Source organism: Dermochelys coriacea, chromosome 4 (genome assembly GCF_009764565.3).
Source record: "Dermochelys coriacea isolate rDerCor1 chromosome 4, rDerCor1.pri.v4, whole genome shotgun sequence".
NCBI classification, from domain to species: Eukaryota; Metazoa; Chordata; order Testudines; family Dermochelyidae; genus Dermochelys; species Dermochelys coriacea.
The window spans coordinates 30,664,275-30,689,905 of record NC_050071.1 but is presented as its reverse complement, the minus strand read 5'-3'; the positions used below and the strand labels follow the sequence as shown (position 1 = coordinate 30,689,905).

The 25,631-nt window shown below is 41.1% G+C and overlaps 1 protein-coding gene and 1 long non-coding RNA gene across 2 annotated transcripts in view; one reads left to right on the top strand and one right to left on the bottom strand.

Moving 5' to 3' along the window:
- LOC122459888 overlaps window positions 1-23,145 on the bottom strand; it is a 96,292-nt gene extending 73,147 nt beyond the window's left edge. The window contains exon 1 of the long non-coding RNA XR_006280846.1: window positions 22,629-23,145. This is a non-coding gene — a long non-coding RNA (uncharacterized LOC122459888). The remainder of the gene's footprint in view (window positions 1-22,628) is intronic.
- TACR3 (tachykinin receptor 3) overlaps window positions 11,841-25,631 on the top strand; it is a 57,711-nt gene continuing 43,920 nt past the window's right edge. The window contains exon 1 of the mRNA XM_038399796.2: window positions 11,841-12,321. Coding sequence (XP_038255724.1) covers window positions 11,846-12,321 — 476 coding nt within the window. The 5' untranslated portion in view covers window positions 11,841-11,845. The remainder of the gene's footprint in view (window positions 12,322-25,631) is intronic.

The following is a 25,631-nucleotide window of genomic DNA, read 5'->3' as shown; positions in this document are numbered from 1 at the left end:
GAAGTGCCAGCTGTATTCAGGATGAGGAAAGTGGTTGGCTGCCATTTTTATTCACTGGTGTTCAAGGCTTAATAAAAGAACACTTTTCTGATATACATTTTGTGCAAATCAGCACATGTAGCAGTTGGAGATGAATGTTCAGAGCTAAGCACCATTGGCTCCTATACTCCTAGAAGGAAAACAGCAGAGCCAAATGAAATTTAGAATTTCCATCCCATAATAAATTCTGACATTTCAATGTTTTCATTCCAAATCGGGGCAAGAAGTTGAAATTAAAATAAAAACAAATCAGATTGGAAATTCTGAAAAAAAATCTCATTTAAAATGTCACCATATTTCCTTTTTACACTTTCAATTACTGTCAGTCATTTAACACTCCTAAATCAAAATGTTTCATTTCAGTTTGTGGAACTGACCTGTTTCAAGTCAGTTAATATTGAATTTTTCCTACAGTGGCATATTGCCTCATGGGAGTTCTAGTTCAGGAACCCGATATCCCATTCTTTCCTATGTGCTGAGCTCCAGGCCTGACTACATCTCCCATGAAGCATCACAAAGAACTTGGTTAGGGGGAATCAGAATTGCATTATAGAAGATGTATTTTTCCTGGCATCCAAGCCCACTGGAGAGAAGGGGGGGCCCAAAATACAATGTGGAATTGTATATAGCTCCAAGGCAAATAGCAAGGGTTTGAGATTATTTACAGGATCAGATTCTACAACAAAGTGCCATGGGCATTTAAAAATTAACAATAAAATCCTATAATCTATTACTCTAACAGCAAGGATCAAAGTTCAGATTCACAATACTCACTGGCAACCAAGCACTGGTGAATCGGAGATGTTGGACAACTCCCTCTAGATCTTGCCAATGGTATTATGTACACTGATCAGTGGATAAGATCACCAGAGTGTGATGTAACCATCACCCTCAATAGGGCATGGTACCTCCACAATACTCCCATTGTACAATACAACTGGATGACTCATTGTTTATTATATACTGCCATTGAAATCCCCATCAGAGGGGATTTAAAATAAGATAAAGTTCCATAGCGAACAATCTGCAATGACTATGGGCCTTATCCATTGACATCACTGGACTTTGAATCAGGGCCTATGGGAGCAAGAATGCTCCTACTAAAGTCAATGGCAAAATTCCCATTGATTTCAGTGCTGCAGGATCAGGCCCTATATGACCCAATGAAGTAGATTATTTTCATCTCTAACTTCTAGGCTTTTATAATTCCATTATGAAAATAACTTTTATAAAGGGATTTTTGTAAGCATGTTACGAGAACGATGACTTAGCACAAGCAGTTGACAGAAAAGGGGTGGGGATGGGACAGAAAACCAACTCCTTTTATTTATTATGTGTGGGGAGAGAGAGGGAGACAGATATGCAAACAGAGAAAAAGGAAAAGCAAGAGATGCCTGGAAATAAGCCACAAAGACATGGCTTCAGATGACTCCTCTTTAGACTGTAAAGAGAGCTCTGGAGGGAGCAGGAAAACATCTGAGCTTGAGTTACAGAAGACTATTTTGTATCAGAGAAAAATTAATGCAGAGTGCACCAAGAAATGTAAACACAGCATGAAATGAGAAACAAGGGAAGGGCAGGACATCAGTTACAGCTGGAAAAGGAGTACTTGTGGCACCTTAGAGACTAACAAATTTATTTGAGCATAAGCTTTCGTGAGCTACAGCTCACTTCATCGGATGCATTCAGTGGAAAATGCTGTCACAACAGACAGAAGGACAGTGAGAGGCCTCACTTAAACCAATGTTTGTGGGGAAATGTCCCTAAAAATGCTGGAGCAAGACCAGTAATTTTACCAAGAACCTGTTTGTAGTGCTCCATGCAGGGGCTTCCAACAGGAATCACAGGTGATATAAATGAAGAGGCAGTAAAATGAGGCTCCTTAGCAGGAATCATAACAATCAGTGCACATAGAAACAATGATAAGCATATTTTAAGGCTAGACTTTTGAAGAAGTTCCATGGCCTGTGTTATACAGAAGGTCAGATCACAATGGTCCCTTTTGGCCATGATTCATACCAATTTTGCAACAAAACAAAATGCAATACTCAAAACTATTAGACCAGATTCTCCACTGCCTTCTTTTTACCCAAGACAGAATGGTCATATTTACACTCATTTTGCTCTCAGTGCAATGAGATGTAAATAACTACACAAGGTGCAAGGTAGCAGAGAATCAGGCTCAGTATTTTATTTAACATAAAAGTACTGGAACATTAAGGAGGAAGCACTATTTTCTTAATGGTTACTAAACTATATTGACTTATAACTGACAGGAATAGATCACTACTATATGCACATAATACCATATTTCATAACATGCAAATCCCCTTTTAATTTTCAATTCATAAATTATTTAAGTATTTGGGACCAGATTCTTTGTTTTTAATATGTGCACATAAATATACACATTGCTCTGTGTTTACATTAGAGAAGGTAAGGTAGTAAGCTGCTGGGTAATCAACACTTTTATGAAGCGGCAAAGAGAACTTCAGCATCCATGTTCACAAAAGTTCTACAAAACCATAAAACCTCATTTCCTTTCTCTCCTTCTTAGAACTCTTGCAGGCAATTTCTGGACCAACCCATGTATGTAGCTAGCTGCTATTCAGTCCAGGTCTTAGGGCTATATTTTGACACAGAGCACAACTCTAAGCAATGAGGGACAACTCTGGCCCACCAACGGAATGAGATGCTGTGGACTTAGTGAGGCATCATCATCATCATCATCATCATCCACAAGATTGGACAAGCAGCATCTTGACTCCCACCCGAAATGTTCCCTTCTGCTTCATCTCCCACACAGATCCCACTGGTTCTTAGAGACTCTACACCAGATGAAGAGAGCAGAACAGAAAAATTGAGTGGTGATGGCAGAAACTAAACTGAAACACACAAAAAATATCAAGAGGCCTATACAAAGGCCAAAGGATCATTCCTTTCAACCTTCATAGGAACAACCCAAATCATGCCCAATAGGAGGTATTTAGGATGACTAACTACACCACATGCTTGCACTCTGCAGCAGAGTCCAGCATCATGCTCTGTGAGGAACTAGTATCTTTCTTCACTGAGATTATCTGCATCAGATGGGCTTCTCAGTATGGATGGTATAAAGTTCCATGAAAAGCCCCAAGGCCACCTAGGGAGGAGAAATCCTCAAGGAGCTGCTTAAACCAGCTTTAGGTCTGCATTCCACTAGCACAGTGGAAGAAAGTTGCTTTAGTTATGTCCTGTGTGCAGGAACTAAAATGCATTAGTGCAGATTTAAACACCATTATGTTTTCACAAAAGTGTTCAAAGTGTTGGTTTTTTTCTGCATTGGAACAAAACCAAAAATTGACATAAAATGCACTTGTCATTTCCTGGTCAGCTCTAATTGCAAATATTCAGCCTTACAGTATGGGACAGTGTGTCTGAGTTCATATTCCTCCTTCCTCTCATGTCTTAGTCATGTAATTACTCCTGCGTTAGATAACCAATCCTGCAGTCAGCAACTGGTATAAGGAAGGTTTCAGAGTAGCAGCCATGTTAGTCTGTATTCGCAAAAAGAAAAGGAGTACTTGTGGCACCTTAGAGACTAACAAATTTATTAGAGCATAAGCTTTCGTGAGCTACAGCTCACTTCATCGGATGCATTTGGTGGAAAAACCAAAGCTCACGAAAGCTTATGCTCTAATAAATTTGTTAGTCTCTAAGGTGCCACAAGTACTCCTTTTCTTTTTGGTATAAGGAAGTCAATGAGAGCTGTAGTCAATGAATATGTTGACCAATGAAAGTCAATTAAAAAGGTTTCTGACTTCAGCAGGGATTGGATTAGGCCCTAAGGCAAGATTTTCAAAGATATTTATGTACCTCAACAAGCAGATAGGTGCTTTTTAAAAATCACTCTAGGCAGCTATGCGCCTCACTCCCAATGGCTTCAGGCACCTCACAAAGCACTCATCTGTGTCTTTAGCTGCCAAAATATCTTTTTAAAATCTGGCATTTGTGCCAGCTCTTCAGTTTTGTAAATCCAATTGTCTTGTAGGAAGCTTACATATACTGGTGCAATCACATGTTACAGGAGGAATGGAGTTATTCTAAATCAGTGCTGACCAGCTAGTGGCTGTGAATGATGCTATGCAGATAATAATGATAACTTTATCATACAATAGCTACCTGGGTTGATTCTGAATTCTGCCAACCTGTTGCAGCTCTGCTCATGCACACACCTTAAGAATGAACTTAGGGCACAATTCAACCTGTGTTGGGACAGGCACTTCCCAGGTGAATGCTTGCATACTTCATGCTATTTGGTTTTTAGCCATCACAATCATGTTCTTATACATCCTAGGATTTGAAGCAGAGATCAATCAGTTTGTGGAGCCCCTTTAACCTGCAAAAGAGTCATGGGATCTGCTGGATGACCATATAGTTAAAAGAGCAATTAAGAAGGATAAGGTCATAAAGTAGGTAAATTATTTCTTTGCACAATATTAAAGAAACTAGTTCCAACAATGGTTTCAGAGTAGCAGCCATGTTAGTCTGTATTCGCAAAAAGAAAAGGAGTACTTGTGGCACCTTAGAGACTAACAAATTTATTTGAGCATAAGCTTTTGTGAGCTACAGCTCACAAAAAAGCTCACAAAAGCTTATGCTCAAATAAATTTGTTAGTCTCTAAGGTGCCACAAGTACTCCTTTTTTCTTTTAGTTCCAACAATGGCATTTACCCAGACCTCCCTCAAAGGAAATGGTGGTGGGGAAATCACTTCAAATACATTCCACCTTATGTTGCTTCCACAAGGGAACCTTTTGAAATAGAGAAAAGGCTTTGAAAACAAACAGCTCTGCAGCAGAAAATTGAACAGTGGTGAATTTGTTAAAATGAGATTAAATATTAAGGCTAACATCAAGCCCCCAAAATGACCTCATTGTGCCAAGAACAAAGGAATCCTTCTGTATAGAGCCTCCTCTGGTATCCCCCTGAACTCTCCACACCAAGGGTCCCAGAATTAAACAACATATTTTACATTGATAAGGACATGCAGAAAACTTAAGCTCCTGAAGCAGATACAGGCAACTGTAAGTCTTATTTCTCTGAATTATTTTTATCAAAAGTATTAATATTCTGTGTTTTTGGGAGCAGACATTGGCAGCTTCTTGCTATTGTGGTTTTATTTGTCAAATCAAAAACACTGGAGCAGATTAAAAATGCTGGGACAATTGCTGCTCTCAATTACACTCTGGGAAATCACATTGAAATCAATGAGCTTGTGGCATGTGCTAAATTAGACAATCCCGAGGCTGTGACCATTCTGTGCTGAAGATTTCATGCAAAAAAAAGTCACCCATTAAAATTATTATCCCATAAATAAGTCTCTGTACTATGGAACAAACAAACTGGGGAAACATCTCTCTCTCTAGACACAGAAAGGAGGAAAGGTTTTGGTAAATGTTTCTCTCCAGACAAAACCCTTGCAAGGGAAATGAAATGTCTTCAGGGAAGGCTTCTCTTGAGAAACTCCTTGTAATGCCAAATGCTCCTGGGGAGACTGGGATAATTTTCTGCAAATTCAGGTCAAATTTGGTTAATAGTTTCAGCCAAAAAAATATAGGGGGAAAAAGTGTTTAGAAACATCAAAACATTGACATATTGCAAACATACTGTTTCAGAGCCCTGGTTCTCGCCCAAGATGCAATGTCCACACAGCTATTGTTAGCTGGTAGCATGAGTCCTATGATCCCAAGCCTGTGAACCCGGACTCTAAGACTCAGCCCTGGGCTGCCATTCGCTGTGTAGACATACCCTCTTTTTTTAAGGACTGATCCAAAGTCCATTGAAGTCGGGGAAAGATTCCCACAGGGAAAGACTTCAACTGGCTTTGGATTAAGCTCATAATGCTGATTTATTTTTGAGAATTCTGAATGAACATCCTAGTCATTTGAACTGTATTACATTCAATAAATACTTAAGCTAGAAAAACAAAAGCATTGTTCAAGTCCACTTTCATCACTGTGGATTTAGCAAAACATAGCACTGTGACGTACAGAAGGAACGGCTCTCTCAAACTATTTGTTGGATTTGTTCCTTTATCCGGAACCAGTCACACATTATGTGTGTGTGTGTGTGTGTGTGTGAGATGAAGAGTTAGGGCAGAAGAATGCTGTAGACAAGGCAAGTACAAAAATGTATAAAGTATCTTATATTTTCATCTGAAAACCCCACTATGTTAAGATTTCCTGCATCATATTAAGACTGTCAACTTTAGCCATATCCAAAAAAGGACAATTTTGATCTCATTTGTATAGAAATATTATAAAACCAACAGAAATGGGTGTTGTTTCTAATCATCTTTACAGCACTATTTCCTTCCTTACTGGGCACTGAGCAAACATAACTGGTGTCTGACAGTCAGTAGTTTCTTTGATTCTGCAGTGAGGCCCAAATTTGCCTCTTTCTGTACCGGTGTGTGGGAACCCTTCCAGAAAAGCTAGGAAGCTTCTGCTGCATAAGCTAGGAGGGAAATAGTAGGGAAGAGGGAGAGAGGGAGCACACAGGGAACTTGTATCCCTGTGAGACAAAGAAGTGGTGCTAGGGATAAGGCAGGGCTGGAACCAGATGATTGGTCACTACATAGTCCCCTGGTCCACTCTCTACTGTGGAGTGTGGGTACTGGGGCTGGTGAGGCTATTCTAGCCATTAGGTAAAGTATCATCTGCAGAGAAGATCCGCTGTTGCTCTGTGGCTTAGACAGAATGATTCCTGTAACCTTCCCTTCCCCGCACTCCCACATGTACACATTCACACACACACACACACACTCTTGTGGAGTTCCCCCCGCATCCTGCTGACTTACTCAAGCTTGGCTAGGATTTTAACATACATGAACAACATCCAGGAATCAGCATCCCAACAGATTTTCAGCTGTTTGATAACAGCTCCATAAATAAAAGCAATAAAACTATTTGTTCATAACCCAGGTAGGCTGACAGGCTCATGATAATAGTGCAGTGCAAACAAGCTGCCATAACAAGTAGGACAGTGCTAATCATTTCTGAGTGATGGCAATTCTTCCACTGTAAAAATCTGAATGAAAGACTGATAAACAGTGAATTTCAAAACAGTCAAGAAGCAACCCAACTGAGGAAGACTTTTGAAGTATCAAAGTATCTTGTGAAAGGTTAATTCCTTGAAGCCCCAGCCCCCTCCACTCCACCCCACCTGGGGAGTTAGAAGAAAGAAAGTAGTGAGATTCTAAGGCTGTGTCTACATTAGAGAAAGGAATCACAGATAACTGATCAGTGGTATAGCACCAATGTAAATACCAATGGTGCAATTTATCCACAGTATGTAGCTATGCTGTGTTGGGTGCGGTTTTGCTATACATCCATACTGTTGCAGTCTAGGTATATAAACCCACTTTTCCTATTGCAGCGCCCTGAAGCAGTGACTTGTGAGAGATTTGAAGACGATTAGTGCCTAGGGAATTGTGGAAGATGAAAGCAAACTCCCAGAACTCCCAAAGAACCAGCATAACTTACAAGACTATCACAAAATCGAAGTCAGGATGAATACTTAAGTTTCCACTGCACGCTCAGTATGAAAGGTTTCTGCGCTGGAGCTTTTAAAAAGTAACTACAAGGCGTGTAGGGCAGCTATAATGAAGTCCTGAAGGATGTTGCAGCAGCATATGCAGAGAATTTAATCTTGATCCACTTGGTGTTTCTTTACCATTCAGAAATACATAGGGATCCTTGGGAATATGAAAGCACAAATGCTTTTAATTTGGGGGAAACACAATAACCAAATGTTTGCATAAAACAAAACAAAATAAAGAGTGTATCAGGAGTACAGCCAACCCCAAACTTAGTCAAGGGCCTAGAACCCAGTCCTTACTCATTAACCTGATTAGATCTCATGGTGGCCAAGTGGCTGTTAGGAGACAGCTTTACTCACCTGTCTGCTTCAGTCCATTGAAAGTAACAGCACTAGGTTCTGCTCCACTCCATTGCTAGTCCCATAAGGTGCTAAATCTCTAGGTGTGGGAAACTCCAAGCAGAGAAAGATGCAAGATAATATCCCTATTATCTCAACCAGACTCTCTCAGTAAATCCCCAAAGGGATCCTAAATCCCATATCCGTACACACTTGATCCAGCTCCCCAATCTCATATCCCTGTTGTCCAGATTTAGAGTGGTCCAATTCCCTCACTGGACAGGCATTCTCGCACTCATCTCCCCTTTCAGGCATCTGCTGACACACAGAAAATATATCAGTTCTGGGATGTGGGGTAAGAGGAAAGTCTGTGGGTAGCAGAATGTTGAGGAGAGTAATATTCATAGGGCCACTACACTCCCTTCCATACTGGTGGCCAGGCAGCAAGCAGGCAGGAATTAATGGAGTCTGGCTCTGCCCCTCCCCAAGCACCAGCGTGTAGAGTTGAGCCAATATGGAGGGAGGAAGTAATCTGCTCAGTATATAGGGATGGAGTTGATTACTTCCCCATGAGTGTAAAGAGGGAATCAGGAACCAGACTGGTGTCTGAGACATAATGTGGCTCCGGATTTGCTCCTGGAACAGTGCCACTGCCCCTTATTTGGGGCTTGTGGCAAAGCCAGCATTGAGTCCATTATAGAGTATTATTAGCATGTGTAAGGGTGACATCATTCGTGAAAAAGGCCTTGAAAAGGAAAGAATATGAGGGTGTCCAAATTACAGATACTACAGAATCACAAAAACAGACTTAAAAAAAATAAAGTCAGCACACTTGAATTAGGTCTTTCTACCCAGTCATTTGCACCATTATCTGTCAATACAGTGAAGACTGCAATAATTGTTACAGCTGGCCAATCCTGCACTCCTTACTCACTGAACTCAGCATTTCAACACTCCTGCAACAGACTCAGACTCTCACAGGGCTTGTCTTCACTGCAACATTAACTTGGACTAGCCTGGCTCCCATCTACAAACATAACTCTCCCCCATCTGTGAAGTGCTGCTTTCAACCTGAGAGAGCCCATCCATCATGGGGTAGAGACTTAAGCCTGAGTAACAGTCACACACTGGCAACCCACACACTTATGACTCAGGCTGAATCGCTCCAGTGTTGATTGTCCTCCAATGCCTTCCCACAATTCCCATCATGTGCCCAGAAAATCAAACAAGTTCTCCCCCAATTCACTGCAAAGAATCAGAACAGCTCAAATAACTGCAGTACTAAGACCCCACAAGTGAGTTCTGTATCAGTGTGGATGCTACAACTCCAGTATGGCTTTAGAGTGTGGCTGCTCGCACCTAAATGCCAGTCCCCCAGATTAACTCAGCAGTGAAGGCAAAGTATACATACCACATTCATTGAGTAAATACATCAGCCAAGAGACAGCACAAAGTAATACTTCATCTCTGACATCCCAAAGAAAATATATTCTGATGCCAAGTATTAGTTCTAAATTGTTGAAGTATGGAGTAGAATTAGAGTGCCCAGACAGCAAGTGTGAAAATTTGGGACAGGGGTGGCAGGTAATAGGCACCTATATAAGATAAAGTCCCAAATATCAGCACTGTCCCTATAAAATTGGGACATCTGGTCACCCTAAGTAGAATGGCACTGAAATGCACTCACTGCCTTCAGAGTGCAATGCTTCAGATAGTCGGTGTTTGACAGATTTGACAGTGTCTTCCAATCAACATCTGCACGAAGCATAATCTCTATGCCAACGGCAGTTAAAGAGCTAAAAAATATGTGGGTTTAGGCATTACACCAGGTTAAACCCAGCCGCTTCACCTCATCCAGTTTAGAAATTGACGTCAATCAATGAAGACAGCTATACTGATTGCTCAAAATAATAAAAGTACAAGAAGTTCAGGTAAATGAAAAATGTTTACAATTGCCCAATGAATTCAGAGCAGGTAGGGTTTCTACAATATAAACAATAATAAACTTGGATTACTGGATCTTTTTTCAGTACAAAGAAAATAAAATCCTGCTGATTTCCCCATGTTTAGGAAAATCTTACCTTACTGTCAATTTTACAGAAAAGGCTATATCATGTTATCAATCGAAATCAATAGTTGCTGAATAAACTGGTAGCTTTATAAGATCCAAAGATTATTCTATGAGGAAAGATTTATTAGTTTAAACTTTATAAATGTTTCCTGACAGAATTGCTATTACGTATAAAAAATGGCAGTAGAAAGCAGCAAGATTTTTCATTCATTTCAGCTCATGAAAAATGTCATTGCTTTAGATCTGCAAAAAGAAAGGGAGTACTTGTGGCACCCTAGAGACAAACAAATTTGTTTGAGCATAAGCTTTTGTGAGCTACAGCTCACTTCATCGGATGCATGCAGTGGAAAATACAGTGGGGAGATTTTATATACATGAACATGAAACAATGGGTATTACCATACACGCTGTAGCAAGAGTGATCAGGTAAGGTGAGCTATTACCAGCAGGAGAGAAAAAACCTTTTGTAGTGATAATCAAGGTGGGCCATTTCCAGGCGTTGGAGTCTGAATGAGAGACTGCTGAATTGGAATTAATTTACAAACTGGACAGCATTACATTAGGCTTGAATAAAGACTGGGAGTGGATGTGTCATTACACAAAATAAAACTATTTCCCGATGTTTATTTTCTCCCCCCACCACACACACACAGACACACTGTTCCTCACATGTTCTTGTCAACTGCTGGAAATGGCCCACCTTGATTATCACTACAAAAGGTTTTAGCTCACCTTACCTGATCACTCTTGTTACCGTGTGTATGGTAACACCCATTGTTTCATGTTCTCTGTGTATATAAATCTCCCCATTGTATTTTCCACTGCATGCATCCGATGAAATGAGCTATAGCTCATGAAAGCTTATGCTCAAATAAATTTGTTAGTCTCTAAGGTGCCACAAGTACTCCTTTTCTTTTTGCGGATACAGACTAACATGGCTGCTACTCTGAATCCTGCTTTAGATCTGTAATAGCAGGAACAAGTAACATGTGATCAAATGAAAACTTGGTGAAGGGGGGAGGAGGGGAAAGAGACAAGAGCATAAAAAGAGGATCCTAAGAAATTGTTCTAAAGAATGTGTTAATATAAATCAGGGATGTATCTGATGTCCACCAATACTGTCAGCCAGACTAGCTGCTGCCTTTAGCAGAATGCCCAGCATTTCTCAGAGAATGTTCTGAGAAAACACAGAATGGAAATGACGATATAGTGGGTTTTTATTAGCATCCGAGACTTGGAATGTTCAACTGATTCCAGTAACACAGATCCCTACAAAGCTGGGGAAAGGAGTATTATAAAAAAACAGACATGAGCATGAAAAGATAAAGAGGGAAGTGAAGGGGGAAGGAATGGGAGGGGAAAGAGGATTTATTCTCCGTGTGCCTTCCTTCACAGCTACTGAAAGTGGATGCTGCTCAGAGTGAATGGAAGCTGGGGAGGGGAGGAGGGAGAAGAGAGGGAAAAAAGTGTCATCACCCCACTCCCTTTAGGACGCCGGGGAACACACAATCCTATAAAAGGTGCCTCAGCTCCTGATCCCCTTCAGCAAAGCAGAGAGAGAGCTGGCTGCACAGAGAAGGAAGGGGACAGCATGTACTACTCACAAGCAGTAGCTCTCCTGGTCCAGCTAGTGTAGCATCCTTTTATAGTTTAAGCAGCATAACCACATGTGGTGTTGCTCAAGCCTGCTCTGATCCCTCTCACTTCCACTAAGTGGTTCTCATTTTGTTGATCAACTGTCTTATTTTTGGGTGGGGTGGGAAGGGAAGTGGGGGGGAAGACTTTCATATTGCTGGGACAAGGGAAGACATTCAAGATGACTTCTATACCTGCATCCAGCTGGAGTGCAAATGAGAGCAGTGGCTGGAACACAAGCTTTTCTGGATCAGGAGGCAACTGGGGGCAGCCTCTGGGAGCTCAGGCTGGTAACATCTCCTCCCCGTTAGCACCCACAACAGCTAACTTCTCCAATCAATTTGTGCAGCCCTCCTGGCGCATTGCCCTGTGGTCTCTGGCTTATGGCGGGGTGGTGGCCGTGGCTGTCTTTGGCAACTTGATTGTCATCTGGATCATCTTGGCTCACAAGCGTATGAGGACAGTGACTAACTATTTCCTGGTGAACCTGGCCTTCTCGGATGCCTCCATGGCTGCTTTCAACACCGTCATCAACTTTATCTATGCCGTGCACAGCGAGTGGTACTTTGGGGAGGCTTACTGCCGCTTCCACAACTTCTTCCCCATCACTGCGGTCTTCGCCAGCATCTACTCCATGACGGCGATTGCCGTGGACAGGTGAGAGAAGGGTGGGGACAGGTGGAGATGATGGGATGGAGACAGAATCTCTCTGCTCAAAAATCCCTGAGGGAGAAAGCCAAATAGGTGAGGGGGTTGAGTGATGAACACTGCACCCAAAGTGCTCTGTGTGGAAATCCTGCTGCAGTCCTTGTGTCTGTTAGACAGATCAGCACTGACACTCCGTGCCTTTTCAAGATCCTTCCCTAATGCTCATTTTAACTTTTTTTCCCCCTCTGTCTGATTTACCTCTCAGTCTCTCTCTCCTTGTCATCTTTTATTCCTGCCTCCTTGGTCTCTTTCTTTCATATTCTTTTCCTGTGTGATGACTTCAGCAGCTGTCTTTGCTCCCATCCTTTCAATAATGATTGCGCTATGCCAGCGCCTGCTCTCGGTGTGTTCTTTACCCAGGAAGATGCTCCGTCCATACAGTTCATGCCATTGTGCAGGAGGTATTATGTTTTTAACAAAGTGTATGATTTCCTTCTCAATAATCAGAGCAAGGAAGCCTGTGATCATGAGACAAAACAGAATAGCGACAAAACTTCATCCTGGTGTTCTTGATGCTAGTGGGATAGGATTGATACAGAGGTTCCTATTGACGACACCATCAAATCTCAGAAAAATGTTTCACTAGATTGTTCCCTGACTCTTGCAAGATCAGTCTGTGGCTCTCCCTTAGGAAGCGCTCCCTTCTTCCTGATCACTTTCACATACACTATCTTGAAAGGGAGACTCAGCACTTCCTTCCTGAGCCTCAGCAATTTAGTTTACATTCAGAAAAATTGGTAGCTTAAGATGCAGATCTGCAGCAATAGGAAGTGTAGTTATTTCTAAGACTCTTTAGAACGTGTTTGTTATTGCAGTGCATTTATAACTTTTTAAATGCAAGAGAGTACATAAGCTATTAAAACCATGTTCTGTAGTTTTGCTCACTTAACTTGCTAGAAAATCTGAAACTTTGGATTCATAGTAGCAGCCGTGTTAGTCTGTATTCGCAAAAAGAAAAGGAGTACTTGTGGCACCTTAGAGACTAACAAATTTGAGCATAAGCTTTCGTGAGCTACAGCTCACTTCATCGGATGCATTTGGTGGAAAAAACAGGGGAGATTTATATACACACACAGAGAACATGAAACAATGGGTTTATCATACACACTATAAGGAGAGTGATCACTTAAGATAAGCCATCACCAGCAGCAGGGGAGGGAAAGGAGGAAAACCTTTCATGGTGACAAGCAAGGTAGGCTCATTCCAGCAGTTAACAAGAATATCTGAGGAACAGTGGGGGGTGGGGTGGGGGGGGAGAAATACCATGGGGAAATAGTTTTACTTTGTGTAATGACTCATCCATTCCCAGTCTCTATTCAAGCCTAAGTTAATTGTATCCAGTTTGCAAATTAATTCCAATTCAGCAGTCTCTCGGAGTCTGTTTTTGAAGCTTTTTTGTTGAAGGATAGGCACTCTTAGGTCTGTAATTGAGTGACCAGAGAGATTGAAGTGTTCTCCAACTGGTTTTTGAATGTTATAATTCTTGACGTCTGATTTGTGTCCATTCATTCTTTTACGTAGAGACTGTCCAGTTTGGCCAATGTACATGGCAGAGGGGCACTGCTGGCACATGATGGCATATATCACATTGGTAGATGCGCAGGTGAATGAGCCTCTGATAGTGTGGCCGGTGTGATTAGGCCCTATGATGGTATCCCCTGAATAGATATGTGGACAGAGTTGGCAACGGACTTTGTTGCAAGGATAGGTTCTGGGTTAGTGGTTCTGTTGTGTGGTTGCTGGTGAGTATTTGCTTCAGATTGGGGGGCTGTCTGTAAGCAAGGACTGGTCTGTCTCCCAAGATCTGTGAGAGTGATGGCTCGTCCTTCAGGATAGGTTGTAGATCCTTGATGATGCGTTGGAGAGGTTTTAGTTGGGGGCTGAAGGTGATGGCTAGTGGCGTTCTGTTATTTTCTTTGTTGGGCCTGTCCTGTAGTAGATGACTTCTGGGTACTCTTCTGGCTCTGTCAATCTGTTTCTTCACTTCAGCAGGTGGGTATTGTAGTTGTAGGAACGCATGATAGAGATCTTGTAGGTGTTTGTCTCTGTCTGAGGGGTTGGAGCAAATGCGGTTATATCGTAGAGCTTGGATGTAGACAATGGATCGAGTGGTATGATCTGGATGAAAGCTAGAGGCATGTAGGTAGGAATAGCGGTCAGTAGGTTTCCGATATAGGGTGGTGTTTATGTGACCTTCGCTTATTAGCACCGTAGTGTCCAGGAAGTGGATCTCTTGTGTGGACTGGTCCAGGCTGAGGTTGATGGTGGGATGGAAATTGTTGAAATCCTGGTGGAATTCCTCAAGGGCTTCTTTTCCATGGGTCCAGATGATGAAGATGTCATCAATGTAGCGCAAGTAGAGTAGGGACATTAGGGGACGAGAGCTGAGGAAGCGTTGTTCTAAGTCAGCCATAAAAATGTTGGCATACTGTGGGGCCATGCGGGTACCCATTGCAGTGCCGCTGATTTGAAGGTATACATTGTCCCCAAATGTGAAATAGTTATGGGTGAGGACAAAGGCAGAAAGTTCAGCCACCAGGTTAGCCGTGACATTGTCTACAGCCAAGCTCTACGATGTCACGGCTAACCTGGTGGCTGAATTTATGCTCTAATAAATTTGTTAGTCTCTAAGGTGCCACAAGTACTCCTTTTCTTTTTGTGAAATTTTGGAGTGACAATTTTTAAAAAGGTTCAATCATATGAAGCTTTAAAAACAAGTGCAAAGACAGCAGCAGCATTCCTACAGAGCAGAAGATCATAATACTTCTTTGTGTGTTCTACTAAATTATAAGTCTGAAGGTTGAATTCTCAGCAGCAAGAACTCATGCTAGGTACGGCTGACGGAAGAGTGATTCTAAGCCACCTTTCCACTTCCTCTGCTCCTGGGGCTAGTGAGGGCTATTCTGTCAGCCCCAAATTGTAAGAGTACACTGTACATTTCACTCCTGCTATCAACTCACTTTACCTCACCTCCAACACACACCCCTCTGCTGAAGGGGACATAGAACAGATGGAATAAAGCCAGGTGTGCCATCCTTATGACAGCTGAGGATTCCCCAGCTGCCCATTTAGGGCTAATTTAATGTTCTCAGTGCTCCAAAGAGTCTTTAGTGGGTACTGAGGATCTTGCCCTAAGATTTTATTCATATTTATCCAGATGCCTTGTCTGCATTTTGTGAGCAAAAAATTGAGATATTGCATTACACCAAATATTGCTGATTATTCTAAGAGATTGGAATCAAAGATGAAGTTGTCCTGTGTTACAAAGTCCCCAAGGAAGAGAGATTGGTGTATTTCTAGAATGAGTGAAAAAAAAAAAACCACTTGTCCTGCTCCCTGCTCCACACTGCCTAAAGCATACATGATGGACCTAAAACTTATCTGAAATGTTTGGCTTGGTCTTAACAGGTTGAAAGGCACACAGTGTTAGAAATTCGTTAGGTGCCATTCTTCCCTCCAACTTATTTATGAGAACAAGTGACTGGGCTCAGAGATCAGAAAAGGGGCTGTCAGCAGAAGACATCTCCCTCCCCCACAGGCACTTCCACCCAGAAAAAACACACAATCTTCCCTTGGTGGGAGGGGGCGTGCAATCAACTGTTCAATGAATCCTTTTGTTTGCCCAGGAATAAATCAATATTTGGCTCTCTGCAGGGTTTATCAAAAGTCTTTTAAGACAAAAGTCTCCCTCCTTCCGAGGCTCAAGCAGGAGAGTTGCAGCCACTGCTGCCTTCCTTTATACCTAGACAGCTGGGCCAGACACCCAAATGCACCTGCTTCGTATCTTTTAACCCTTCCCCACCTTCTTCTGCAGCACATCCCTGCATACTCATAAGGAAACAGTTTAGCCGGGAATCCCAAGGAGGATCCAAGGCCCAGCCCCTCATAGGACCTAGATAGGTAGCATGTCCTTCACAGGACACTGTTCTCAAAGAGGTCACTTCCTAGAGAAGAGATATAACGTTAGATCCTGCTTGGTTTCATGAAAGATCTCACACTTACTGTCAGAGCCAGGATGTTGCTTCTGGTATTCTGGTCAAGTTTTAACTCCAGCAATTAAATTCTGCCAATCTAAATACCACCAACATCATCAATTGGATATGTTATATTCTTCACTTCCTGTCTTTAACTGATGTGTTAGTGCTGTTAAACAGGTGTCACATTCCACATTGGACACATATGCATTTCAGCAGTGGGTGAAGTGATCTGTTTCTCATGCCTACCTCACAGAGGTGCTATAAGCCTTAGTTCATTACTGTCTGTTATATACTTGATTTTGCCACATGAAAGCCACTATAGAAATGCAAATGTTACTTTATGGCTATTTTATTTATAAATCACTTCCATGTAGTGTGCCAGGGCACTTAGGAAACACCACTGAAATAAAATACAATATAATTAGCATGTCAAGAAAACAATGTTAAAAAAATATTTAAGAACCATATGCCAAAGCATCAAATATAAAACACTGGGGGGAAATGCTACCCAAGGACTGACATTAAACAAACAGCTTCTTTTGCAGAAGTGTATATGTCCCATATGACTAGAAGCTATTAAAATCAAGGTTCTGAGACTCAAAAATGCATACCTGTAACTAAGTTTTATTGATTGTATGCATTAGTATCCACAGGTTATTCTTCACTGTCCCAGGTGTCATTAACTACCAAGAAGGGCATTGATCAAGTGATGTGGATTTCCTTCAGTACTTCTAGGACTCTCTGATGCGTAACTAAGTCAAGTTCTCGGATGGATGTGCTTTATCAATACTGTGTTCAGTATGAGGTCTCTGGAACTCACACAGGCCATCCGAGATCCCATCTGGCGATCTCCTCAGTGAAGCTCATAGTTCATTGCAGCAAGGAGGTGCTGAGTTCAGAAGTTGAGGAGGAAGACATTTTGGGTTAATGAAGTTATTCACAATCCAAAGTGTAAGTTTAGCAGCCTCTAACAGAGGAGACGTAAAACATCTAGTTTTCTCCCACAGCCATCATGTAGGCTTGTAAGGAGGCTGTGTGTTGAAGTCTGACTTTATTTGCTGTTTCCCACTATTTGTTTTCATTTCTACTTGCCCTCTTTCTGGTTGGGGAGGAAAAACTCTGAGGTTCCAAGGGTAAAGCAGTAAGGGGATGCTCTGGTACCAGGCCCAGTAAATGATCATGATAATTCTACTCTTTAGGTCTAATTCATTGATGACCAATGGCCCCATTCTACCAGCTACACTGATCTCAGCATAGAGGAGATGGTGGTGTGGTCATGCTGGAAGGGTTGGGTAGTTTAATATGCGTGTTCCCTATACCCATTTCCAGTCTAGAAAAATCAGGCTTACCCTATGAACTACTATGTGTTTAGGCCTTGAAATTAACTAACTGTGACAATACTAGTGAAAATGGGTAGGTTTTGGAGCATAGCACCACAGGCATTGTCAGCATGGATGTTGAAAACTCCCAGGATAAAAAGCTTTGGGTATTTTATGTGCATAATGAAAACTAGCATCTCGGTTTTAATTTCTTTCTTTTTGTGGGTATTTATACTATTAACACACCCTAAAAAAAAATCACAACTCATATACTGTTAGCATTTCCATAATAATTCTCTCACTTTTTCCAAGGTTCATAAACACATTATTATGTAAGGAGTAATCAGATAGCAATGTTACACATATCAGAAGTCCTTTTTCCTAACTTTGCAAAGAAGTTTTTGCTCTTTGAAGAAATGCCAATTGTTATTAGCTTTTTATATGCAGTAGTCCTTGGAGGAAGCTGTGGCAGATAGAGAGTGCTCTCTGGATTTGGAGTAGCTTTCCAGGAACCAATTGCTGGAGTATAGGCTAAGATTTCTGAAGAGTGATTTGCTTGTATGCTATTTGTGATGCCTCTGTTCCAGGATATATATATGTGTGTGTGTGTGTGTGTGTGTGTGTGTGTGTGTGTACACACACACACACACACACACACACCGCAAGTTACATTTAGGATATAGCCAGACTCTGCATCACTCATTTCTCCTTCACTTGAAAATCAACATGCAAGGTCCCAGAATTTGCTACTACTCAGCAGGAGGGCAACAATGGCATCAGAAGCAGGACACCGGTATTGGAAAGAGAGGAGGGGTGTGTGTGTGTGTGTGTGTGTGTGTATATATATTAAATTGGTTTTTTCCTACCTTATTCATATTTCTGATAAAGCAAAACAAGACCTCGAGAGAAATGAATGCATAAAGTTTGACATAAGTATCTTAACTTACATTCTGAATTTCCTAGTCTGGAGATTCAGGTTTCTACTTTATATTTAACTCATACCATCGTGCTTACATATGAAGAGGTTCACTCACCACAAGAGCACTTCCTCATGGGCAGGTGTGGCATAGCAGCTCTCCCCATATGGCATCCCCTGCTGACAGTTGTTCCATTACCGCAGTGGTCTCTCTCCCCAAAATTCAGCCCTCCAGGCCAGACATGATTTAATACACCCTTTTCAAGTTACAAAATCCCATAGGACAAGAGTCCAATAGCATTCAATCCTAGCTTAGGGGTCAATGCCTCTATCAGTAGCTAGCAAAGGAGCCCATCCCATCCGCTACTCTGGGTTCTAACCTAGAGAACCTATAACTAGAAATCAAGGTCCTCAGTACTCATCCCTAGGCTCCTTCCTGCCAAACCTCCCTATGTCATTTTGCCCCAGGAGCTTACTCTGCTCCCAATGGCTATTTCACCCCCTCCTAGCTTCTTACCAGACTGCTTACTCGAGGATAGGCACTCAGGCCTTATGCTCCCCCTAGACTTCCTTCTTGTCACTGAACCACCCTCATCCCAGGAAGTGAGTAGAACCTCCTCCCACTGCAGCCCCCTCTGTTTTTCAGCTTCCTGGTTTTATACTATTGTCCCACCCCTTTTTCCAGCTGGGCTTCATTCTCAGTTAACTCTGGCCCTCCTTCTCTCAGGTGAGGCAGGATAACCTAACTGGCCTCTCAGGGCTGGTGTGGGGTGCACATCCCCTCACTCTAGGGCTATACTATTTCATGTGAAAGCAGGCAATTATGACTTGAGCTCTGTGAAATACTTGTACTGAGCCTCAAACTAGCCAGAGCCTGTAACTACAAAAGTTAGAAGCCAGTGACCCTCCCTCCCTGAATTACGCTCCATTACTACACTCCCTCCTACAACCCCCATAACGTATTTCATTAGACCTTTAGATGGCTTAGGGCTTAATAAAAAAAAAAGAAATAATGGGAATCTTTTGGCTGATTTCAAAAGGTTTAGCTCAGGCCATTCATGAGGCATTATAGGGCTTGTTGGGGAGTAGTGAGGGGTCTCTTTGGCAGAAGGGTTCAGTCTAAAATAGGAAGAGGCATTTTGTCAGAGCTTCAAATGACTCTGCAAGGGTGATTTGTCTCCAACCCACAAGAACCAAACTGCAGGGTTCAGTAGATGTCAGGAACCTCTTTGCAAAGCAAAATATGTAAAGATCCCGTTGCCCTAATTACCACTCCTTTCTTAAACAAAGAGGAAATAATTAATCCAATACATTTTCTACAATATAAAATTACTGTTTTAAACTGAAAGTGACTAATTTGTTCTACCACTGAGCTACTCCATTCACTTTAACAAAAGAAACTCTTAAAAGTGCAGCTCTGTGCCCATGTCTTGTGTTCTTGTATTCTACTCAATATTTTCTTTTTCCTCTATTGCATCACCCTTCCCCTGCTGAGCAAATTTATCTAACACTCTGTTTGAACATATGAATGTTCCATACATCATCACTGCCTTTGCTTGTGAACTAATTACATAGTGTTAGAGCTCTTTGTTTGCTCCATATAAATAGTCTATGCTTGATGTTTCTCTTGGAAACTGAAAAGCTTGTTTCTTTCCAATAAATCCATACTCCTTTCATAATCAGGCCCATCCCACAGCCTTCTTTTAGGCAAAACCAGTATTGCCTTCGTTAGAGAGACAAGGTGAGTGAGGTAATACCTTCTATTGGACCAACTTCTGTTGGTGAAAGAGACAAGTTTTCGAGCCATGCAGAGCTCTTCCTGATGGTGTGATGGTATCCCAACAGGCCTGGTTGCTGAAAAAGCTTCCTCCTAAACAGTGCATTCAAGAGTACTAGTTGCTTTGGGGGAAAACTCACACAAAAAATCATTGATTTCATAGTTTTTTATACTTTAAGATTAATCGTCTTGATGGAAGTGAATACATGATTGATTTTATATGGAAGTTTGGTTCAATATGTTTCTTTCTATGTGCAATAACTTAGACCCTCATTTCTTTTGCTAAAAAATACTGATATCATAATTCTCATATCGTGGCCAGCGCGGATAACACATCACATCCTGAAATGAGTCATTGACTCTCTAACAGCATCAAAAAAATCAGTCAACTAATCCTGGAGCCGCAGATGCTAAAATCTTCTCAGGCTCCAGACTTAAATGAAGGGGTAGCTACATACCTACCTCAACAAATTACCCTACTGAAATTGGAATTCTTCATATCAGGGCTGTTTTGTATATGGTAAGGTATGCTCTCCACAGATAGCCGTAATGTGTAAAGGGGGTCTCTCAAGGTCTCTCAATTCCTTATTTTCCTTTTCCTTATTGATAACACTGGATTCATACCATAGACCCAATATGTGACATGGCCAGCCCATTGCCATTTTGGCATTTTCAAAGCATGCAGTTCATGATTCACCTTTGTTTGATCTTAAGTCTAAGCATATTACACACACATATATATTTCCATGTTTTACTAACCATCTTTATTTTTCATTTCATCTGCTTTGAAAAGTTCAGACCCAAAATGGAATCTACTCAACATAGTTATATATTCTGAAACATACCAACCCTCCAAAACAAAATTTGCAGTATAGAGGGGGGTTTTCAGGAAGGCGATCTGCTAACAAATCTGGAATGCAAATTCTCTTTGTGACTGTAAGCAATACTTTGCCCCATTCCTCTCACTACATGTGCATATGAATTACCCTTTCTGTCATGTTTGCCTGTTGGACTTATTCCTTTGAGGAGCTAAAAAACTCTGCACTTTGACATCTGTACTCAGAGAATATCTGAGTATCCAGATAGTTAATTCTTTCAGCTAGGTCAAAGATAGGTTGCTTGCTTTGAATATCACTTTAATATATTATCCTCCTCGGATTTTATCACAGCAACAAAAATATTCACATTGTAAAAATTTACTTGGATAGTGCCATTCCACCTGAATATCTCTAGCCACTTTGCAAATATTAATAGTTTATGGATTAGACCTCCCAGCGTCCAGTGAGATCAATTAGCATTTTCCCCCATTTCACAGACAGGGACAGTAAAGCACAGAGAAATCAAGGACTTCTTTTTCAAACATGTCCTCTACTTTTGACTGTGTCCGTTTTTGAGTGCCCAATCTAAGACACACAGGGCTTGATTTTCAGCACTTCTCCATCACCAATTGACTTCATGGCATATTTGTTGTCTTATAGTATGTCTGCACTAGCACTTTTGTCTGTAAAACTTCTGTCAATAAAAGGTTTGAAAAAAATACATAGGTGACAGCAGCACGATGGTGGCGGGAGACGCTCTCCTGCCAACATAGCAGCCAGCGCACACACAATCTCTCTCACACACACACTTACTTACTCTGTTTCTCTCTCACACACATACACACACATTCTGTCTCTGTAGCTCTCTCACACACACACTCTGTCTCTCACACACATGCACACACACACACACTGTCTCTGTCTCACACATACAAACTGTCTCTGTATCACACAAACACACACTCACTCACTGTTTCTGTGTCTGTCTCTCACACACACACACTCTGTCTCTCACACACATATACACTCTATCTCTGTGTCTCTCTCACATACACACAAAATAATTTTTGTACATTCTAGCCTTGACCCTCCCTGCAGGGCTGAGGTGCTGATGAACACCTATAGCTATCAAATTTTTCACAATTTTATATAATTTAAATAAGATTTATGTGGATTCAATATTTAAGGTTCTGATCCAACTTCCAATGATGCCAATGGGAATTCAATCAGCTTTAACAGGAATTGGGTTGCCTTGGAATTATTAATAATATTCAAAATTATTAATATTAATATGGAAACCAAACACTAATTTAAACAAATTATTTATTAAATCCAAAGGCCAAATGGTACTTATACAATTGCTCTAACATGCCTAAAAAGCCTAAATAATAAGCAATTGACTACATCCATACAGTAACAAAACATTTATAAGCATTTGAAGATACTTACCAACAGGCTAAACCCAGGAGTGCTTAGACCCATATTGGTCAGGTCCGGTGTGATCAAGAAGGTATTAGCAATGAACCCTTTAAGAGTTTCTTTTTTATACCCTTTAATAAACAAGTAATGTCATTGCCAATTACTGACTTTAGCTAAAAAACAACTTGAGATAGTTCACCCTTATTTCCAGTCCTAATCCAGACGATTTAAAACCTCATTTCTTCCCAAGGCCTTTTTTCCCCTCCTTCTTACTGCCAACAGTTTTTCCATTGCACCCGGGTTCACATAGGATTTAACACTAGTGTGTGTGTTGGGAAGGGCTATGATGGCTGATTTAACACAGATTCTCTTTGTTTTATTTAAAACCATCTGCAGTTCTTCCTCTCAGGCGGAGGCCTTCCTTTTAGAAACTTCCTCTTATCTCATTCGTTATTCTTTGAACCAGACATCCTCCCTACTTCATTTCTTCTGGCCTTATAACTTATTATTTAGAAGAAGACCTTTCTTCTATTTGCTAATGAGTGCCTTTCTTCACAACACATATATTTCCTTAACCAAAGTTAAGATAACCCTAAATCTTTAATTTCATAATTTTCCTACAGGTTGGGATGTACATTACACAACATTAGTATTCTGCTCCAAATAAAATTGTTCACAATTGTGTGAGATTTGCATTTATCTGATGGGGCTGGAAATAAAAGATAGGATATAATAATGTTGCTGAAATAAGCTATTTATACTAGAAATGTGTCGCTGTAGCAAATTTTTATTGCGTCCAGGTTCAGATTTTGACTGCTCCCAAAGTTTATGGAATGATACTTTTATGCCCATCTCTAGCATACATACATAATGAAACACAGACAATAAATAAAGCATAGTGGAATCAGGAGGGTCAGGAGAAAAAAAGAACTCTCCTCAGCCCTTCCAGAGCTGGGAAGGCTGATTCTACCAGACTTTTCAACAGCACCCTGCTGGGTAGTGTTCCTATTTTAAAAGGAAGCTCTTTAATCTGAGGAATTAAATTAAGGCTAAGTAAATACATAACCAAGGACATATTGCAAATTAGAATAGCCTGGGATGAAAGATAAAACCACAAAGGAAACTGCAGCTCTTTTGTGAGGAAAACTGACACTTTTTCATAACTAGCTTCAATTTTCCTCATCTTTGAGAACTGAGGGTGAGAGAAAGATCATCTTTAGTATCAGAGAGGAAATCTGCTTTATCTGCCAAGGTCCCTGAAAAATCAGATTTTCAATCCAATTTCAATTTTGCCTAAGATTGCATTATAAAGACTTCTTTGAACTTCTCTGCAATGCTTGTGTGAGAAGCAACAACAGTGTTCTTTGCTTCCACCATAACATCCGCAAAGTCTCGATCAATGGATCTGTTTGAAGAGGTGAATAGCCTGATTATTCCAACTTTCCTTCACGGTGGGGACTGCAGAAATTTCTAGAAACTTTACAGACACAATCCAGAAACTGAAGCCAGGAGTGGGTGGGGTGAACTGCAGCAGCCTGTTTATTAAGTGATGTGTCTAAACCAGGCTTAGGATCAGCCTCTTTTAGAAACCGCCTTACCCTCCAGGCCACATTACATTAGTTGTAACCCACAGAGGTACTCCAGATGGAGCCCTCTCAGTACAAAAGAAAGAGCTGACAATAGAATGTTCCATGAGGGGCCCTCAACTTAAATATTAGCTATCCCACTTGGTCCAGAATATCCAGGATTTAGTGATCTTCAGGGCAGGCCCATCTATTTACTCAGGCATTTGGGGAAGGAGAGACATGAGAGGGGCTGGTGTGTGTGTGTAAGGAAGGAGAATATTATTGGGCTTTTAATTTTGCTTGTTTATTTTTGATTTAGGGGTGGGGAGTAGCTGCTGGTTTTACTTTTGATTGTATTTTTAAATTGGACAAAGAGACCAAGGGCCGATCCAAATCCCACTGAAGCAGTAGAATAACTCCTGTTGACTCCAGTGGGCAGTAGCCTCACAATATTGGGCCAGATTTTCAGCTGATTTAAATGGAAGAGCTCCATTGACACATTCCTATGTACATCAGCTAACAATCTGACCCACTCTTTTTAGGTGAAATATTGAAAAAACTCTCCTTTAAAGTGTTTTTCACACATCAATTTCATTTGTTACAGACCTACAATGAAATACCTTGTAAAAGCTATGAGTTATATTAAGTAGATTAAATGTTTGTGTTAGAGAGCTCATTAATGCCACTCACATGTGCCCAAATACAACTCTAAACAAGGGCTGCTATAAAAAACTGACACTGTGACACATTTTCACAGTCAAAGAACCAGGTTGCCTTGTGAATGTAACTTGTTATTGTACTGTCCAGGCAACTACTTCTGGAGAGAATATGCAATTGAAAAACTAAAGGAGCCAGTGACAAGTTTCTGTAAAAAAGGAAATCATGGACAAAATTCATCCCTTGTGTAACTCCACTGAAGTCAGTAGAGATATGCAAAGAATTCAGCCCAGAGTCTTTGGCCTGGGGTTGGAATATTCAGAATCCATGTTATCAGGGTCTTCCCAAAGCTGCAACTGTAACTTGTCTTGCTTCGGGTGGCCTCTAGTGTGGTGGGGGCTCAATGGAAATGTTCACATAGTTTGAAACAGCATTATCCTTTCTTCTAATTTACCATTGGTGATAAAGGAAGATGGCCCTGTCCTGCCCAGCTTCTGGCCTCTTCCTTCGCTGTTCACCGAAGTGACAAACATCCCTACCATGTGTCCAGGCATTCTGTGCATAGAGGGGAATTCACACACCAATCTAGAAGGCATATGGCCCATATGAACTGACAAATTATAAGCTTGCATCCATATAATTAGGAATGTTTTCACTTCACTTACAAGTTATTGTTCATTTATGATGGGATTTTCAAAGGCATCAAAGGTTTCAGAGTAGCAGCCGTGTTAGTCTGTATTCGCAAAAAGAAAAGGAGTACTTGTGGCATCTTAGAGACTAACAAATTTATTAGAGCATAAGATAAGTGAGC